This window comes from Poecilia mexicana, unplaced genomic scaffold (assembly GCF_051168715.1).
Source record: "Poecilia mexicana isolate PSO_F unplaced genomic scaffold, ASM5116871v1 scaffold_5, whole genome shotgun sequence".
Lineage (NCBI taxonomy): Eukaryota > Metazoa > Chordata > Actinopteri > Cyprinodontiformes > Poeciliidae > Poecilia > Poecilia mexicana.
Genome location: NW_028263374.1, coordinates 15,053,982 through 15,073,660, shown reverse-complemented (window position 1 = coordinate 15,073,660; position 19,679 = coordinate 15,053,982). Strand labels below are relative to the sequence as shown.

The 19,679-nt window shown below is 40.6% G+C and overlaps 1 protein-coding gene and 1 pseudogene across 4 annotated transcripts; both read right to left on the bottom strand.

Annotated features, from left to right (window-relative positions):
- Nucleotides 1-1,259: 1,259 nt before the first annotated feature.
- On the bottom strand, nt 1,260-8,565 carry LOC106928196 (interferon regulatory factor 6-like). 3 transcript variants are annotated; one of them, XM_015004289.2, is made up of 9 exons: nt 8,538-8,556; nt 7,913-8,027; nt 7,407-7,589; nt 6,031-6,226; nt 5,862-5,957; nt 5,551-5,784; nt 2,683-3,075; nt 2,049-2,167; nt 1,260-1,596 (listed from the first exon to the last, which is right to left on the bottom strand). In XM_015004289.2, the coding sequence occupies exons 3-9, from the start codon at nt 7,578-7,580 to the stop codon at nt 1,414-1,416; spliced, it is 1,395 nt and encodes a 464-aa protein (XP_014859775.2). In that variant the 5' UTR covers nt 7,581-7,589; nt 7,913-8,027; nt 8,538-8,556; the 3' UTR covers nt 1,260-1,413. The 3 variants fall into 3 exon arrangements, with proteins under 3 accessions (XP_014859775.2, XP_087861723.1, XP_014859777.2); XM_088005597.1 differs by lacking the exon at nt 7,913-8,027 and having other exon boundaries at nt 8,538-8,565; XM_015004291.2 differs by lacking the exon at nt 8,538-8,556 and having other exon boundaries at nt 5,862-5,954; nt 7,913-8,013.
- Nucleotides 8,566-11,672: 3,107 nt separating this feature from the next.
- LOC106931062 (interferon regulatory factor 6-like) lies at nt 11,673-18,559 on the bottom strand (annotated as a pseudogene). The gene is made up of 7 exons (XR_015762849.1): nt 18,366-18,559; nt 16,966-17,161; nt 16,792-16,881; nt 16,466-16,699; nt 14,848-15,240; nt 14,164-14,282; nt 11,673-13,274 (listed from the first exon to the last, which is right to left on the bottom strand). The product of XR_015762849.1 is annotated as an interferon regulatory factor 6-like (transcript).
- Between the last annotated feature and the right edge of the window lie 1,120 nt (nt 18,560-19,679).

Here is a 19,679-nt window from a genome sequence, read left to right as displayed (position 1 = left end):
CCTAAAATAATGCAAAGAAAACCAGTTCATGTTCATTTAGAAACGTTTTAATTCAGGAAGAGTTCAGAGATCAACATTTGGTGGAAAAACCAGGAGGTTTTCAACGGGGCTCAGTGCAGTGGCTCTTAATTCTTTCCAGAGCTGTATATTTTAAAAACTAAAAACATACAATTAATTTATAAATAAAAGCCATCATTTCTGCTGATAACTAGCTAAAGCAAACCAATAAATATGGGGGGAAAAGTTGACAAAAAAAATCTGATATTAAAGACAGGTACACAAAAACAGGCCTGGCGTTGTTTAAATACCTTTGAAGCTCAGAAAGACCCTCAACCCCCCCAGAATATTCATACATTAAGACCAAAGTCACTGCAATAAATGAAAAGAAAATCTGGTACCTTGAATGAAGGCTTGACTGAAACAGTCACCAGCAGATGTCAACATACTGTCAGCTATGTTCTCCATTTCTCAGACATTTTTCTCCAGTAAATCTGGTCTTTTTTCACATGCATATCAATTGAGTAAACAGTGTCATCAGTGGGTTAACCTTTTGACCACCTTGATAAGATTTAAGCAGCTGGTGTAAAACTGAATACAACATAGAATATCTGTAAAACACAAATTTGTAATCTCTCCTAGTTAACATGTCTTTATTGTGATGTCCTAATTATAGTTTTCAGAATAACTTATTCTGCCCCATTGACCTTTACCTGTAGTTACAGCAGACTGCCTGCTAGATCTTCTGATCTGCCCCTTGTGTGGGAAACAATCAAAAGTTCCAGCTTTCACACCGATCTGTGAAAAGCCATAAAACAGCACAAGTTCATGCCAGTGGAGGAGAAGCTCTGCTTCCACGTTTAGATAAAGGTGACAACTGGCATTTGATCTTGAAAACAAATTGTAGGGAGTTTCTAACTTTTAAGAGGGTCGAGACAGCTCCTGGTTGGATGAACAAAGATACGCCTTATTTCAATACATTAAAAAGAATACACCTTTACTATCAAAGTTTGTGCACGTGAGGAACAAACTAGATTTGCTTTTGAAATTCTCCAAAGACATCTTTGCCTTCCACCTCCTTTTCCATTTGTCTCAGGTAAATTAATGTCTGTTTTAGTGTGTGTTGTCAATGTGATTTTATACTTTTAAATGTTAGAATAAACTCTGAAAATGCATGATGTGGAGCATTGACTGTGATTTCTATGTGGCTTTTATTTCCACGCATGGAATCATTGAATTCAGGAGGACAAGAGAAGACGAGCCAGAAGTTAATGATTTTATTCTCTACAATAAATATTCCTCTGCAGTGAGATGGACTGACTGTGGCCTGCAGAACCACCAGCCATCTGCACTTCTGCATAGCGCAGTTTCACAAGAAAAAGCTGATGTTTTGTACAAAATAGTTGATTCACAGCTTCACTGACTCTGCAGAGCCTGGCCCTGGTGGTTCTGCAGCAGGGTGTACACCTCCTTCAGGTGGCTCACTATACTGTCCTTTATATCTGGGATTGAAATCTGCAAGCGCACGCTGCTGTCAAAAGAAAGGTTGTTGTCTCCGGAAAACAGCTCGCTAACCATCCGAGCCACCACAGGAATGACCTGAAAGGATGAAGAACAAGGAGTGTGAAAGGAAGGCAGAGGACCGTCTAATGAGTCCAGTCTGCATGAGCAAAAGACAAATTCAAAGGTGAATTTGTCCATGAATGCAACAATCATTGATGAATGTTACATTCAGAGTTTCCTTGATTTCATGCATGTCTGAGAAATCATTTAATCTCCCATGCAAAATGCCTGGAGCACCGCCTTCAAGATGTCCTCAGAGAGGGACTGTCATGTCAAATGAAATTATAAATTCTCCACAACATTTAGGTGCCGACTACTTGACAGCATGTCATCAGGAAGGCAGACCAAAAAAACTAAATTGTCCCATCACAAAAACAAATACAATTTGAACTGAGGTTTGGTGAGATGAAACTAGGACTGAATATAAAAGTTATACCATAAGTTGTTAGTTTTGGCTATTATTCAAGTCAAATTCCTGTTTTTCTCACCTGGACCATGATGAGTTTTCGCTCTTTGGGTCTTCCATCAGGATATTCCTCTCCAAAGCAGAGGCTGATTTCAAACTGAGGAGGGCTGGTCGCCTGGCCACGCTGCTGCGCTATAACACCTGCATATAAAAAAAAAAAAAAAAGAAATAAAGCAAACTGTAGTTATACGTCACTTCAAACCTCACAGGGTTCCTATACACTAACGTTTTAGAACTTTGAATTCTTTTGCAGATTTATATTTCACTATGGAAAATTGTTAAAGGGAACATAAAACCATGGCCAGATAAACTGATGTGTAAATGGATGATGGAGATTTGTAGGACAAATAAATCAACCATAGATTGATGGACAAAGATCAATCAACTATTGGACAAAAACAGGAAATGGTCTGTCCAAAACAGGAAAATACTGAATTTTTCAATATTTTTTAGACTCCATTACTGCTATTCCTCATGGCCGCTATAGGTTGTGGGGACAGATGACACATTGATATTTGTCCTCTGATGGTAAAAATATTGCATTAATCTTTAGAAAAGTTCAAATGACGACCCTCTGGGTCTGCATCAACATTTTAGATGCGTTACTTTGGTAAAGATACTCCCTCGTTTTAATATTCAGTAGTAATTGTACTTACTGCTGAGAAACGACTCCAGACAAAAGAGCTTGACCACCTTCTGCCGCTCTATCAGATTTGGCGCCGCCGGGTTTGGAGCGCAGGGGCCCGACCAGTACACCCTGCACTGGCAGAGGCGGACTGCGTAGATATCGTGGCCCCTGATCTCCAGGATCAGACCTCGGTCCATCACATCCAGCAGCCGATTGGTGAAGATCCTCTGCTTGTCGTTGGTGATGTGCTCCGTGGTCGGGAAGCGCAGCTGTGCCAGGTTCACGGGTCCGAACAGCTCCTCCTGGTTGAGGATGGGCCCCAGCTCCCCGTAGAACAGCCTGCAGCCCAGCGGGTTGCTCACAGTCACGGTGGGAGACACCTCCTTCCCTCTGTACAGGAACTGGACCTCCAAGTCTGTCACTGGGTCAGACAGGCACAAAATTAGAGATCCTCTAAAGCAGTGGCCCCCAACCCCTGGTCCGTGGACCAATTGGGCCACGCAAGAAAATATTTCCGTTTTATGCATTTCGAGTCTGGAGGATTTTATTTTGAAAATCCTTTAACCAGATTCTCTCAGTTACTTGCGCACCAACACTGAGCCCACAAGCAGCAAACTAAGAATGTCTTTGGAAAGTTTCTTTGCAAAGGGGAAAAGGCCCAGAGAAGAGACAGGAGGATGGATTTATCCCGGACCGGTAGGCGAGTCAAACATTAAGCCGCTCTGTGTAAGATGCAGCGACCGGCTGCTAATGAGGCAATGAAGCTTCAAACTGCTTTGCCATGTAGAGACCAAGCAGGCTGTGGATCTAAGCAACACTTCTGGTGTTGTCCCATCACTCCCAGATGGGACCGACTTGTTGCAGAGAAACAAGCTCAGGGCTCCCATTAGTCATTATTGTGAGTTAAAATTAACGAAAATAAAATGTTTGTTTTGTGGCACATCTGTATCTTATTTTGAAGGGATATGTAAATGTTACCATAGCAACCAGAGTCAGAGCGTTTGGGCAGTGGTCGAGAGGAGACGAGTAGAGCTTGTGAGTCTCAAGTCTGGTTTAGACAAAGATTTAAGAGTTGTTGCCCCATATGGGGGAAAAGAGGGCCGACATATGGGTCCCATATGGGTTTGTCCATGTAGGGCCACAGCCTATGTGGGCCCTAAATGGGCAAACCCATGTCAGCCCTCCTTTTCCCCATATGGGGCCCACCTGGGCATGCTGGCAGGGGAGCTGATAACTTGGCATACAGGAATTTAGAGTGACCAAACATGGATGATGTAGAAGCAATAGTAGTTTATGGACACATTGAGATAAGACAGGAGCAGCCGCTCCATTTGCTGCACCATTTGGAGGTGACCGTTTTTTTCATAGTTAACATTTAACTGAACAAAAATATTTAATAATTACCTTTACATATAAACATTTCCACATCATCTCTAATAGCCACCAGACTCAGTTGCGTGATACGTCAGCTGTTTGGGATTCCCCTCTGTTCTTACATCACCGCGCTCTGATTGGCTACCTGTCACATTCAACAGGTTGTATTCTCGTTCCCAGTCAGGGAAAACCACAGAGGCTACGATAAAAAGGCCAAGACAACCCAAATTGGGCATATTCAGGATTTAGCGGGAACACCAACAAGCCTTATCCGACGGTTCCCACTCAGGTCGCAGCAAAATTTAAAAGTCGTGACCAGTCTGTGCTAATAAAAAGGTGCCACTGCTCTAATGCACAGAAATGGCACAAGTTACTTCAGGTATAAAATGCTGCATCTATCAAACGCGACTTAAAAGAAATTTGACTTTGCAGTTTAACACCTTTAAACTGGGCGTCTGTCTCCAAGTCTTGTTCTTCCTGACTCCCTGCATTCAGCACAACAATGTCATTTACATCTGTTCTTAGGAGTGTTGGACTAAAACAGTTTGCATGATGAACTGATACATAACTTATGCTTCCATCAAATATGACCAGTCACCCAGATCCTAAGGCAAAGTAGCTCCAAATCAAATCGTCACTTTTCTGGGGTGATTTTACCCCAGATATGATGCACAACTTCCAGAAATACTTTTGTCTCTTCAGTTTGTCTGTCGTATATTTTCCCCAAACGATCCTAGAGATCAGGATAATTCTGGCTTGAAACCACCATTTGTTTTTAACTCCCATTTCATGACCTGAAAAACAAAAAGTGCAACAAAGTTATTTTTTTGTAAGTGGGCTTGCAGGAGTTCTTATCTCCACCTTGCATGCGGTCTGCATTCATGAAAGGGATCCTAGTGGAGATCGAGATGGCAAACCTTGCTCCTCAAAGGAGGAGTGTTTTGAATGACAAAACACTTTAACAGGTTTTTACAAGCTTAGTCACTTCTGCATGGCAACATGCAACTGTGTATCCCGAGGCTGCAGTTCATGTTTTCAAAATACAAAAACTGGAGACGGTAAAATGAGGGACTGTAAAAACAGATGTAAATCTCCATGTTCAGATTATTTCTCAAAAGGTCTGGAAACTGGGTCTTTAGCAAGTCTATTAATGACTGTCTGATCAATGTGGTTTTTAATATATGCAAATGATTTATTAAAGTGCGATTTAGTAATTTACCATAAACATGATTAAAAACCAGAAAATCTTGCAGGCGGACAAAGAGATGATCTGGCAAAGTTAACCCGTTTGTTGATGTTTTAAGAAAAGATGGATAGTAAAATCACTTCCATCCGTTTTAGAGAACCTGATCCAGAAAAGCATCAACATTTCATGCCCTTTCCAGTTTTTAAAACCTTATTTTGCTAAATTTAGATTTTTTTTAAAAATTGAATTCTGCAGCTAAACTTTCAAAACAAATGTCAACTAGTTTTTGTGTGACAAAGTTGATTTCTGCAAGGGGATAAAGTTGTTCACACTAACTTGGGAGGGAGCTGATCCACATTTCTGGAGAGACAAAGACTTCAGAAATAGGAGCCGGCTGCAGGATGGGTTCGGGCAGAGGGGCGGGGGGCAGCTCATCCATGTTTGTGGGAGGCATCTTTACATCTGTGGGCTCCTCTATGGGCCAGACCTCATTCGAAGGTGGACAGCTGGGAGGCTGGATGGAAGAACGAGAACCCATCGCAGACCACATGAGTGGAGAAGGACTGGTGCCTAAAAGAGAAAAGATGAGTTTGTTTTCCATCAATTCCTCCTCGTATTTGCAACAATATAAGGGTGTAAACAATCACCATTGGATGGATATGGAGGAAGAGAATCTGGTGTGTCGGGATCCTCTCCAAAATCCTCATCGTAGGGAGTATGTGATCCTGCATCTGAAGGAGCTGCTATCAAGAAAACAAAAATGTTGAAAGATGGAAAAACAATGAAAATCCCTAAAACATCTGAAGAACTTTGTACTTTGGTCACTGTAAGGTTGTGGGACGTCGCAGACATCGTACACCTTAAAGGGATTCATGGGGACTTCCTTGGTGCCGTCATAGACCAGTTTGAATTCCCGGCTTTTGTTCAGGGCGCACCGAAGCTGGGCTTTCCACTTGGGGGGATCAGGTTCATCAACTCCCTCCTGAAACTTCCCGGTCTTCACAGCCCACGCCTGGACAAAGCAGTCACAGAAACAAGATCAATTACTTTTTTATATGTTCCAGAACGTCTCATTGTTCTGAATATTTACCGATTGGTGTTGCATTGATCACAATAAGTGCAAAAAGCAGAAGACGTGCAACAAAATAAACGCAAGGGTTGGAAAAGTTGTGTTTCAACTGAATTAAAGACTTGTAATAAATATGACATTTTAAATGATCTAAGCTGAATAAAAAAATCTGCATGATCAGACATGAAAATGATCCTGTCTGATCACTTTAACCAGGCTATATTCTGGGCTCAGGTACTATCAAAATCAAATCTTATAAAACAAATGTTTTTTAAATATACTTCAATATTTGGTAGCGACAGATTGTTAGAGACACACATTTAATTTAAGTCACCGTTTTATTTATCACAACTTTCAGAAAAAAACAGCTCAAGTTCATTTACAGAAAATATTTCACACAATGTACAAAACGCAAAAAATAGACTCAGGATATGCTTGTTGCCGTTTATTACGGAGCCCCAAAGGGGTCAAGGAGGAAAAAAAAAAAAAAAAAAAAGAAATCCCGACTTATTTTCTCGAGATCCCGCGAAATGGACGACTAGCATCATTTTCTGCGGCCCAAAGGAAGATATAATGCAAAGAGACAAAAGTAATTTCTCCGTCTGCCACGCTTGGGGATTCAATTCCTTTTACACCAAGCGCACATATTTTCTCACACGAAGTTCATGCTCTCTGCATTTTGCGTACATCCATCGGTAACCGTGTCGCAGTCCAGAGTTCTGCAGCTGGTTATGAATGAATTCAACCAAACCTAAGTCGGAAAAGGACTTGCACCGAATGAGTCCCTGCGCACTGAAAACTCTCTTCAGATGCCTCACTTATACAAAAACCATGTCTGATGTCAAGGACTGATTTGATGCCTTTATGCTCAAGCTCGAAATAAAAATCTATACATCTATAGAGTGTCCTCCATCACTGTGATAATATCGTCATGTACCGATCCTGATACGGATAAAGTTTCTCAGCATCTCGAGAAAAGTCGGGATCTCTTAGCAAACAAGCAAAAATGCAATAAAAAAATATATGAAGTATAATCAGTATATATAGTTGTGGGTCCCAAGATAAAATCTTCTCATTTCAAACCGATTTTCCTTCAGCCGAGACAATCTAAATAAATATTTACCTTAAATATGGTGTCCTCGTCCTCATGTTGGGGTGTGTGTCTAGTGGCGTGTTTCCAGGGGATCCTGAAGCGCATAGCCTCCCGGTCGACCCAAACCAGACCCGGGTACCGAGCGCTGTCCACCTGGGCCATCAGCCACGGCTTGAGGCGGACGCGTCGCGGGGTGACCGCCATCCTGGCCGACTAAATACAGAAAAATATAATTAAAGCGACTTAAAAAACACACAGTTGGCTATAAACCAGCCAGTCCGCCCTGTTATGAGTGTAATTTTCTAAAGGGCCAAACCACTTAAATGCAACACCACAAATCCTGCAAATACGGATTTTCCAAACGTATGGAAGCTGCCTGGCTTCTTCCCTCTGACCGACAGCGAGGCCTTTAACTTGTTACCACCGTGCAACTGATTTACTTCCAAAAGATTCATGAATCTTTAAACGAGCAGTAATAATGCGGCAAGAAAACCGACAAAGAAAAATGAAGCTCTTGAAAAAACGATCAAACTTACCTGTGCTGAAGCAGGAAGTAGGAGTGAGCCTTCCTTGTTGGGCAGCTGGGAAGAAAGCCGTCCGTGTCCCGTGTGCGGGTCCAAACTCCCACAGACCCACTCCACGTTTATCACCCTAAAACACGTTGAGGAGCCGATACGTGCGAGTGCGTTTCTCCCTCGCTCGGCCTTAAATCCCTTCTCTTCACTGAAACTCAGGTAGCAGACGTGACGTCACGCCGGCGACACACCCTAGTATGGGGTTCCATTTGTGTCATATGACTTCTACTTATTTTTGACACAAATGGAACCTCATACACTTTCTGAGCAGCGCGGTGTTGGTTTGTCACGATGTACAAGTGGACAGGATGTGAGCGACTCGGTCCAAGACCAAGAGAATCCCGAGCTGAACATGAGTAACTACAGAAATATGTGCTCTACCTTTCTTGACATGCAAGAGGTTTTTTTTTTTTTTTTTAAAGTATTGCAGCTACTAAGCTGACATAAACAGAGTAGTAAAAACAAGTTTATATGTACTTTTTTTTTATAGAATTAAAAATAACATTAAAATGTTATTTTTGGTGTTTGGCTGGAAAGTTCTCCAGCCAAACACAGACAGAGGACAAACAGCCATGAACACACTCACCTAGGACAAGCCAGAGCACAGGTGTCAAACTCCAGTCGTGGAGGGCCACTGCCCTGCAACTTTTAGATGTACCTCTGCTGCACCACACCTGAATTCAATAATTAGGTGATTAGCAAGACTCTGGAGAACTTATCTACACAAGAAGGATTTAATTAAGCCATTTCATTTCTGTGGCACATCTAAAAACTGCAGTACAGCGGCGCTTGAGGATTGGAGTTTGACACCCAGTCCTCAAGCGCCAATGTTTTTGAACTGTTGGCGGAAGCCGCAGTACCCATAACCACACATACAAAGTCCATGCAGAAAGACTCCAGGATGTTTTTGCTGCAAGTGCCAAACAGTTGCACAGGTCTTGTAATGGCTGGCCAGCTTTTGTTGTTTCTATTGTTATTTTCAAAATTTATTAGTGTTAAATATTGAAATCTAAGGAGTTGATGTTGCAAGGTCACATTGTAATCTTTAGCTGCCTTCATGAGAAGCATGTTGGTAAATCAAACGAAATATTTTAAGCATGAATCTGGGCCTAATTAACAAAATTTCAGGCTTTTAGGCTTAACTACCGGTACACACATTCATTTACATTCATTTCACTCAGTAATCCTTGATAAGGGTTCAGATTTTTCTGCTGCACCTTTTCCTTCCTTTCAACTTTCCATCTGTTTTTTTGGATGCAACATAAAAAAAAAAAAAAAAAAAAAAAAAAATATATATATATATATATATATATATATATATATATATATATATATATAGAGAGAGAGAGAGAGAGAGAGAGAGAGAGAGAGAGAGAGAGTCAGATAGATACATAGATAGATATATTGTGCTGTTTTACAGCATTTTTCTTTAATATTTTATGGATATAGTAAGTTTGATGGCATTTTTAGTTATTTGTAGTTGCAGTAAATTTGAAGGCTTTTATTTTGAAGAACCATTGCAGTATCTAACTTTCCTGGGGGTTTTTGGAGCTGCAGCAATCATGGCTGGATATTATTTTGTCTTCAGCATTTAATCTTTTGCCATCCACAAAGAAGCTCAGCTGAAGTAATACTATAAGTGATGTTTTATGATAAGATATATGCTACTTAAGATGTGACTTGTGACTTGTGACTGGTGTTTTTCATTTGACTGCTTATGGTACATTTCAGTTGACTGCAGAGGTCATAATCGTGTTAAATGTATGTACTGTATGTAAGGTTTACTCAGACACAGAACTAAGTTTTGTATTGTTTTGTGTTCATTCTGTCTGCAGTTTTCACTGCAGCATGTAAAGAGGAAGCCAACAATAAATGGTCAACCTTACTTCACTCATTTGCTGTGGTTTAACTATATATATATATATATATATATATATATATATATATATATATATATATATATATATATATATATATATATATATATATATATATATATATATATATATATATATATATATATTTAAATATATATATTTAAATATATATATATACTATTATTTTTTAATGTCTGTCAGTTTTCAGTTTGTTTAACTTCATATTTTCGGAAACTGGCAGGAACAATGGTATTTTTCACTGTAAAGAAAAAAAAACAGAAGGAGGCAAACCAGGCTGACAGTAACAAAACCAAACCCTGAAATTCCACGGACCCTGCCCCTCTGTATCCTCTGCATCTCCATGTTTCGTTTCCATCCTGAGAGATTCATGGTCCTGTTGCCTCTGTGATGCTAATGACTGAGTTTCAGGATGGGGGTGATGGAAAGCACTGAAGAGGAGACTGGGGGAAGATACTCAGGGAAACACAAAAGTGAGAAGGGAAAAACAAGGGCAGGTGGAAATAATTCTAACACTACAGATATTCATACATTAAGACCAAAGTCACTGCAATAAATGAAAAGAAAATCTGGTACCTTGAATGAAGGCTTGACTGAAACAGTCACCAGCAGATGTCAGCATACTGTCAGCTATGTTCTCCATTTCTCATCACCAGACATTTTCCCACTTCAGTGTTTTTGATGTTACAGTTGTAAATATTGCTAAGCATTTGGATTTTGTGCAATAAACCAACAGCATAATTCTGAGACCGAAGAAAAGTGATACGTGGTTTTCTTTTCCCAAATAAAAAATCTGAAATGTGTTTTTGCCCACTTTTATCTGATGTGCAAATAAGGTGAGGAAGAAAGTCGTGAAGTTTAAAGATGGATTTGGTTTTAAAACAATATCTCAAGCTCTGAAGTTTGAGTTTTTAATGTGATAAAAGTTACCAGGACAGTGAGCAAACTGCAACGTATCGAGTGTAAAATTAAAATTCAGATGTGGGGATGTTGGGCTCAGTCTGTAGAGGCAGGAGGCGGGGTACTAGAACTTCACATGTTCTAACATTATTCTGTTTAATATTATATATTAAAAACATATTTAAAATATCTATGGACTCTGACTCTTAAAATTAGTTTCAATTTATTTTGATTCAAATTTAAATTACATTTATTTAAATTAGTTTAATTTATAATTAAATAAAAAGCACACAAATGCTTTTTAAAATGTACTTTAATAACATTTTAAAGAGCAAAATTTAAACATTTTGCTTTTGAAGAGACAATCGTCAAGGTTAAATCTGCAAAAGGAAAAATCCAAATTCCCAAATCAGTCTTAAAGTTAGTTATTGTGTAGCAACTAGATTATATTTTTATTCTCTCTCAAAACAGAAAATAGTTCAGTGAACTTTGGAACTGGTGTCCTGTCAGGGTTTATTTTTAGAAAACTCGATATCTTTGCCAAATGAGACATCTCCCTTCAGAGAGGCTGACATGGGATTTAAAAATCTGCTGTAAAAAGGAATAAAGGTATAAAACCATCAGCAAAATGTAGACAAAGTAAAAATTACCACCACTAATGAATGACTGAGTTTAGTTTCAGCTCTGGCGTTGAATCTGTTGAGCACATGACATCATGTTGAGCTGAAACTCGCACTGCCAGCTGAGTTACATCAGCACATCAATGTTAGTTTACCTTCTGGATTACCAACCAGTCGGCTGCAGCACAAACTCATGCAAGAGCAGCTCTCCACACAAACAATAAGTAAATCATGGTTAAAGTCTAATTTTTTTTCCACTCTGCATGTGTCATCGTTGGAGCCCAATCAAAAGTAATAAAGTAATCATAAAAATGTGTTTAATGGTACTTTTATTGATAAAAGCAAAAACAGGATAAATACATTTGACAGATCATAAAACATTGCAGCACCCCAAAGTGCAAAGAATAAGGACAATACATATCAATGTTGTCAGGTTAGAATGTGGCTCGATACAATCTGTAGCTAAACTAAAATGTGTACAAAAAAAAAACAAAAAAAACATTTCATGTGGAAAAAGAGAAGCCGGAAGATCAGCAGCTGGTCAAACTCAAATGTTCCCACAAAAGAAAAAAAAGTTTTAACTTAATTCAAAGGAGGATAAAAAGGGAACCACATGTAGACCAAATATTCTTATGTGCACTGTAGAAGAATCAATATTCATCCCTACGCTTATTCACATTCATCTACATTTTTCAAAAACAAAAATCTCTTGCCGGATTCATTTTTATATGGAAATAAATAAATAAATAAATAAATGTAAAACTGAATTACAGAAGAGTGAATAGGATCAGTTTCATTATCCTCTCGTAGTGTCAGACGATCACATTGATGTAGATGGAGATAACTCAGAACAATATCTGTAACTGATTAACTTTAATACAGTGATCCCTTGTTTTTCACAGGGGTTGTGTTCTGAAAACAACCTGCGATAAGCGAAATCCACGAAGTAGAGTTACCTTTATGTTTTACAATTATTGCACAGCATAATTAAATACTCTACACTGAAACCAAAGAACAAAACCTGCTTTCAGATCAGTGGATGTGTGTGTGCATCAATTGGGCCTTGATGTGATCCGGAGTCATGTCATTAAAGCTTCTCCTCCAACCTGCCCCGCGAGATTCACAGCTGTATCCATGGCAGAGTGACGGATCTCGTCAAGCGAGCTTCCAGTCAGGTTTTACGCTGCCTCTGGCCACAGTTTTTTCCAGCAGGCATTCAAAGTTTTCAGCTTTCATCTCCTGAATGGCCAATCTGTATTACTTCTATTTAAATACTGTAACGTTATTGGCACACAGGTTGAGAAGGAGCTCGGAGACCGTTTAGCCAATCAGGACACAGAACACTGAAAAAAACTGCCCCAAAAAAATCCGAGAAGCAGTGAGACCGCAAAAGGTGAGCCGCGTTATAGCAAGAGATCACTGATCACTCTGCAGCGAGGCGGACTTTGGCCTGCAGAACCACCAGCCATCTGCAGCGTCTGCACAGACTAATGCACTACTGCGTGGCGCAGTTTCACAAGAAAAAGCTGAACAGCACACAAATCCAAAAGTATATTGTGCACACTTCTAATCAGGATTACATACAAGTACTTGTTTCTTAACAGAGGGGCAAAAGGGTTGGGGGGAAGCGCAGTGGTGAATAATACTGATTTGTATAAAATAGTTGGTTCACAGCTTCACTGAGTCTGCAGAGCCTGGGCAATGTTCAGGCCAGAAGGGGGGCATAGCCCAGCCCCCCTCCTAGCCCTGGTGGTTCTGCAGCAGGGAGTACAGCTCCTTCAGGTGGCTCACTATATTGTCCTTTATATCTGGGATTGAAATCTGCAGGCGCACGCTGCTGCTGTCAAAAGAAAGGTTGTCGTCTCCGGAAAACATCTCGCTTATCATCCGAGCCACCACAGGAATGACCTGAAAGGATGAAGAACAAGGAGTGTGAGAGGAAAACGGAGGACCGTCTAATGAGTCCAGTCTGCACGAGCAAAAGACAAATTTACCGTTACATTCATCATGATTTTTCGCTTTTGATTCATTCTATACTTTTTTTTAAACCAATCAGCAGTGAGAAACTTTTAAAGGGGCAGTTTTATGCATCAACTTTTTTTTTAGCTTTACATCATGTTATAATTCCTCCATTAAAAACACACCTGCAGTGCAGTGCCCGTGCAAAACGCTCTAGGCGTTTTGCACGGGCCTGCAGCCCAGCGGGTTGCTCACAGTCACGGTGGGAGACACCTCCTTCCGGACAGTATTGCAGAAAAATGCTGTAAAATTTCGTAGTGTGACGTGTTGAAATTGGCCTCCGTTTCTTTAAGAAGCTCCTACTCTGACACTCCACCTTCACACCAATGAACCTTTATGAAAACCATTGATTCCTTAAAGTTGTAGTTTATGAGGAGCCCAGCAGGCTCACAAGCATTTAGGCTCCCTGAATGGCTGGCAATGGAGATTAAAGTCAAACATGCATGAAAGACTCAAAGCAACACTGCAGGTGTGTGAAGGAATAACTGACATGATATGAAGCTAGAAGAGAGATTTTACATAGTACTGGCCTTTTAGTGCGCGTGTCACATTAATCTCAGATTAGAGAGCTGCTCTTTTAGACAAATCAAGCATGAAAACACAGCAAGATCTGCTGGTAATCCAGAATAACAAACACCAGCCTCATCATGAGCAGCAGTTGGAGGAGAAGTGAGGAGTTGCTGGGTTTTTATGAAATCAAAATGGTGTGGTTTTGTGACTGCAGTTTCTGAATGTTTCTTCATTTAAAAAGTACAAATTAAATTATTGTTTTTCTCACCTGGACCATGATGAGTTTTCGCTCTTTGGGTCTTCCATCAGGATATTCCTCTCCAAAGCAGAGGCTGATTTCAAACTGAGGAGGGCTGGTCGCCTGGCCACGCTGCTGCGCTACGACACCTGCATAAATAAAAAAAATAAAGGAAAACTATAGTTATGATGTCACTCTAAAACCTCATCATCACAGGGTTCCTACACACACACTAACGTTTTAGAACTTTAAATTCTTTTGCAGATTTATTTCACTATGGAAAACTGATAAATGGGTCCATTTATCAGTTTTCCATAGTAAAAACATAAAAGCCATAAAAACATGGGCAGATAAACATAAGATGAACTGATGTGTAGATGGATGATAGAGATTTGTCCAACCATGGATCGATGGATCGTTGATTAATGGATGGACAAACAGATCAATCCAACTATTGGACAAAGAAACAGGAAATAAAGTCTGTCCAAAACTGGAAAATTATTTTTAGACTCTGTTACTGCCATTCCTCATGGCCGCTATAGGTTGTGGGGACAGATGACACATTGATATTTGTCCTCTGATGGTAAAAATATTGCATTAATCTTTAGAAAAGTTCAAATGACAACCCTCTGGGTCTGCATCAACATTTTAGATGCGTTACTTTGGTAAAGATACTCTCTCGTTTTAATATTCAGTACTCTTAATTGTACTTACCACTGAGAAACGACTCCAGACAAAAGAGCTTGACCACCTTCTGCCGCTCTATCAGATTTGGCGCCGCCGGGTTTGGAGCGCAGGGGCCCGACCAGTACACCCTGCACTGGCAGAGGCGGACTGCGTAGATATCGTGGCCCCTGATCTCCAGGATCAGACCTCGGTCCATCACATCCAGCAGCCGATTGGTGAAGACCCTCTGCTTGTCGTTGGTGATGTGCTCCGTGGTCGGGAAGCGCAACTGTGCCAGGTTCACAGGTCCGAACAGCTCCTCCTGGTTGAGGATGGGCCCCAGCTCCCCGTAGAACAGCCTGCAGCCCAGCGGGTTGCTCACAGTCACGGTGGGAGACACCTCCTTCCCTCTGTACAGGAACTGGACCTCCAAGTCTGTCACTGGGTCAGACAGGCACAAAATTAGAGATCCTCTAAAGCACAGAAATGGCACAAACAAGTTACTACTTCAGTTATAAAAATGTTGCATCCATCAAACACGACTTAAAAGAAATTTGACTTTGCAGTTTAACACCTTTAAATTGGGTGTCTGTCTCTTTAAGAAGGTCTTGTTCTTCCTGACTCCCTACATTCAGCACAACAATGTCATTTACATCTGTTCTTAGGAGTGTTGGACTAAAACAGTTTGCATGATGAACTGATACATAACTTATGCTTCCATCAAATATGACCAGTCACCCAGATCCTAAGACAAAGTAGCTCCAAATCAAATCGTCACTTTTCTGGGGTGATTTTACCCCAGATATGATGCACAACTTCCAAAAATACTTTTGTCTCTTCAGTTTGTTGTATATTTTCCCAAAAGTCTTAGAGGTCATCAGGATAATTCTGGCTTGGAACCACGATTTGTTTTTACTCCCATTTCATGATCTGAAATACTGAAGTGCAACAAAGTTGTTTTTTTTAAAGTGGGCTTGCAGGAGTTCTTATCTCCACCTTGCATGCGGTCTGCATTCATGAAAGGGATCCTAGTGGAGATCGAGATAGCAAACCTTGCTCCTCAAAGGAGGAGTGTTTTGAATGACAAAACACTTTAACAGGTTTTTATAAGCTTAGTCACTTCTGCATGGCAACGTGTAACTATGTACCCCGAGGCTGCAGTTCATGTTTTCAAAATACAAAAACTGGAGACGGTAAAATGAGGGACTGTAAAAACAGATGTAAATCTCCATGTTCAGATTATTTCCCAAAAGGTCTGGAAACTGGATCTTTAGCAAGTCTATTAATGACTCTGATCAATGTGGTTTTTAATATATGCAAATTATTTATTAAAGTGTGATTTAGTAATTTACCATAAACATGATGGTAAAAAAACAGAAAATCTTGCAGGCAGACAAAGAGATGATCTGGCAAAGTTAACCTGTTTGTGGATGATTTAAGAAAAGATGGATAGTAAAATCACTTCCATCCGTTTTAGAGAACCTGATCCAGAAAGGCATCAACATTTCATGCCCTTTTCAGTTTTTAAAACCTTATTTTGCTAAATTTAGATTATTTTTTTTGGAATTGAATTCTGCAGCTAAACTTTCAAAACAAATTTCAGTCAACTAGTTTTTGTGTGACACAAAGTTGATTTCTACAAGTGGATAAAGTTGTTCACACTAACTTGGGAGGGAGCTGATCCACATTTCTGGAGAGGCAAAGACGTCAGAAAGAGGAGCCGGCTGAAGAATGGAGTCAGGCAGAGGGGCGGGGGGCAGCTCATCCATGTTTGTGGGGGGCATCTTTACATCTGCGGGCTCCTCTATGGGCCAGACCTCATTCGAAGGTGGACAGCTGGGAGGCTGGATGGAAGAACGGGAACCCATCAGAGACCACATGAGTGGAGAAGGACTGGTGCCTAAAAGATGAAAGAGGACAGAGGAGTTGTCTTTTTTGTTTTCCATCAATTCCTCCACGTATTTGCAACAATATAAGGCTGTAAACAATCACCATTGGATGGATATGGACGAAGAGAATCTGGTGTGGGATCCTCTCCAAAATCCTCATTGTAGGGAGTATGTGATCCTGCATCTGAAGGAGCTGCTATCAGGAAAAGAAAACAAAACATTGACAGATGGAAAAACAATGAAAATCCTCAAAACATCTGAAGAACTTTGTACTTACTTTGGTCACTGTAAGGTTGTGGGATGTCGCAGACATCGTACACCTTTAAGGGATTCATGGGGACTTCCTTTGTGCCGTCATAGACCAGTTTGAATTCCCGGCTTTTGTTCAGGGCGCACCGAAGCTGGGCTTTCCACTTGGGGGGATCAGGTTCATCAACTCCCTCCTGAAACTTCCCGGTCTCCACAGCCCACGCCTGGACGAAGCAGTCACAGAAACAAGATCAATTACATTTTTATATGTTCCAGAACGTCTCATTATTGTTCTGAATATTTACCGATTGGTGTTGCATTGATCACAATAAGTGCAAAAAGCAGAAGACGTGCAACAAAATAAACGCAAGGGTTGGAAAAGTTGTGTTTCAACTGAATTAAACAAGACTTGTTATAAACATCACATTTTAAATAATCTAAGATGAATAAAAACATCCGAATGATCTGAAAATGATCATGTCTGATCACTTTTACCAGGCTATATTCTGGGCTCAGGTAGCTTTACAGAGGTACTATCAAAATCAAACCTTATAAAACAAATGATTTTAAAAAATACTTCAATATTTGGTAGCCACAGTTGCTGACAATTGATTGTTAGAGACACATTTAATTTAAGTCACCAGTTTTATTTATCACACCTTTCAGGAAAAATAAAAACAGCTTAAGTGTATTTACAGAAAATATTTCACACAATGTATAAAACGCTAAATGCTTTTTTAAAATAGACGCAGGATATGCTTGTTGCCGTTTATTACGAAGCCATTGAGAAAAAGAGAAAAGAAATCCCGACTTATTTTCTCGAGATCCCGCGAAATGGACGACTAGCATCATTTTCTGCGGCCCAAAGGAAGATATAATGCAAAGAGACAAAAGTAATTTCTCCGTCTGCCACGCTTGGGGATCCAATTCCTTTTACACCAAGCGCACATATTTTCTCACACGAAGTTCATGCTCTCTGCATTTAGCGTACATCCATCGGTAACCGTGTCGCAGTCCAGAGTTCTGCAGCTGGTTATGAATGAATTCAACCAAACCTAAGTCGGAAAAGGACTTGCACCGAATGAGTCCCTGCGCACTGAAAACTCTCTTCAGATGCCTCACTTATACAAAAACCATGTCTGATGTCAAGGACTGATTTGATGCCTTTATGCTCAAGCTCGAAATAAAAATCTATACATCTATAGAGTGTCCTCCATCACTGTGATTATGTCGTTATGTACCGATCCTGATACGGATAAAGTTTCTCAGCATCTCGAGAAAAGTCGGGATCTCTTAGCAAACAAGCAAAAATGCAATAAAAAATATATATGAAGTATAATCAGTATATATAGTCGTGAGTCCCAAGATAAAATCTTCTCATTTCAAACCGATTTTCCTTCAGCCGAGACAATCTAAATAAATATTTACCTTAAATATGGTGTCCTCGTCCTCATGTTGGGGTGTGTGTCTAGTGGCGTGTTTCCAGGGGATCCTGAAGCGCATAGCCTCCCGGTCGACCCAAACCAGACCCGGGTACCGAGCGCTGTCCACCTGGGCCACCAGCCACGGCTTGAGGCGGACGCGTCGAGAGGTGACAGCCATCCTGGCCGACTAAATACAGAAAAATATAATTAAAGCGACTTAAAAAAAACACAGTTAGCTATAAGAAAACCGACAGCAAAGAAAAATGAAGCGCGTTTTGTAAAAACGATTAAACTTACCTGTGTTTAAGTAGGAGTAAGCCTTGCTTGTTGGGCAGCTGGGAAGAAAGCCGTCCGTGTCCCGTGTGCGGGTCCAAACTCCCACAGACCCACTCCACGTAGAGTCAACTCAGACGAGGCAGGCCGACGAAAAACAATGACTCTAAAAACGTTTATCCCAATAAACACGTTGCGGAGCCGATACGTGTGAATGTGTTTCTCCGTCACTTGGCTCGGCCCTTAAATCCCTCCTCCTCCTCCTCCTCCTCTTCCTCCTCCTCCACACCGAAACTCAGGTAGGTTGTCGAGCAAGATGGCGACCGAGCCAAACGTAAGCTTCAGTGCTTGAGCAGCCTATCAAATCTCTATCCTTACTTTCATACCTTGATCCTCTATATAATGCGCTAAATATCCGCGAATATATTGTGAACAATCTCACGAACTCTTAAAGATCGCCCTCTTCTATTAATTTTTTTATAACTAACCTTTCTGCCGACCGGAACGCACAGGTAATACAGCTAAGCTAAATATAGCTACAACACCGCAGTGTGCAATTTCATACTTTGCCAGCATGAAACTACACGAACAGGGAAAGAAACGCAAAGAGAAGGAACTTTTGAACTACAAAAAAGGTATGACTTTAAGAACGCCTATCAATAATTCAAATGTACCAACAAGCTCCGCAGCTGAAGCCGCATCTGCTGCAGTCAATGAGCGGTGCAGATAACTTGGAGGGCATAATTATCAAGAACAGTGACCATCGAAACCCTGAAAAGAATCCATAGACTTTGCTTTTGCAGAAGTTGAATCTCTTAAAACCGACATGAAAGCGATCAAACGTTCCAACGAAAAATATGACTGGTACATCGCTGAACTGCAACTGAAACTGAATGAGATGGACAGATATGGGAGGAGATGGAACTGAAGGCAACCCAAAATTGTGAACATCTTCTGCCATGTTACCTGACTCGCAACAGAAAATCTCAGATGACAGACATTGTCCACCGCCTGAGAAGGCATCAAGGAACAATTCAAACGAGTG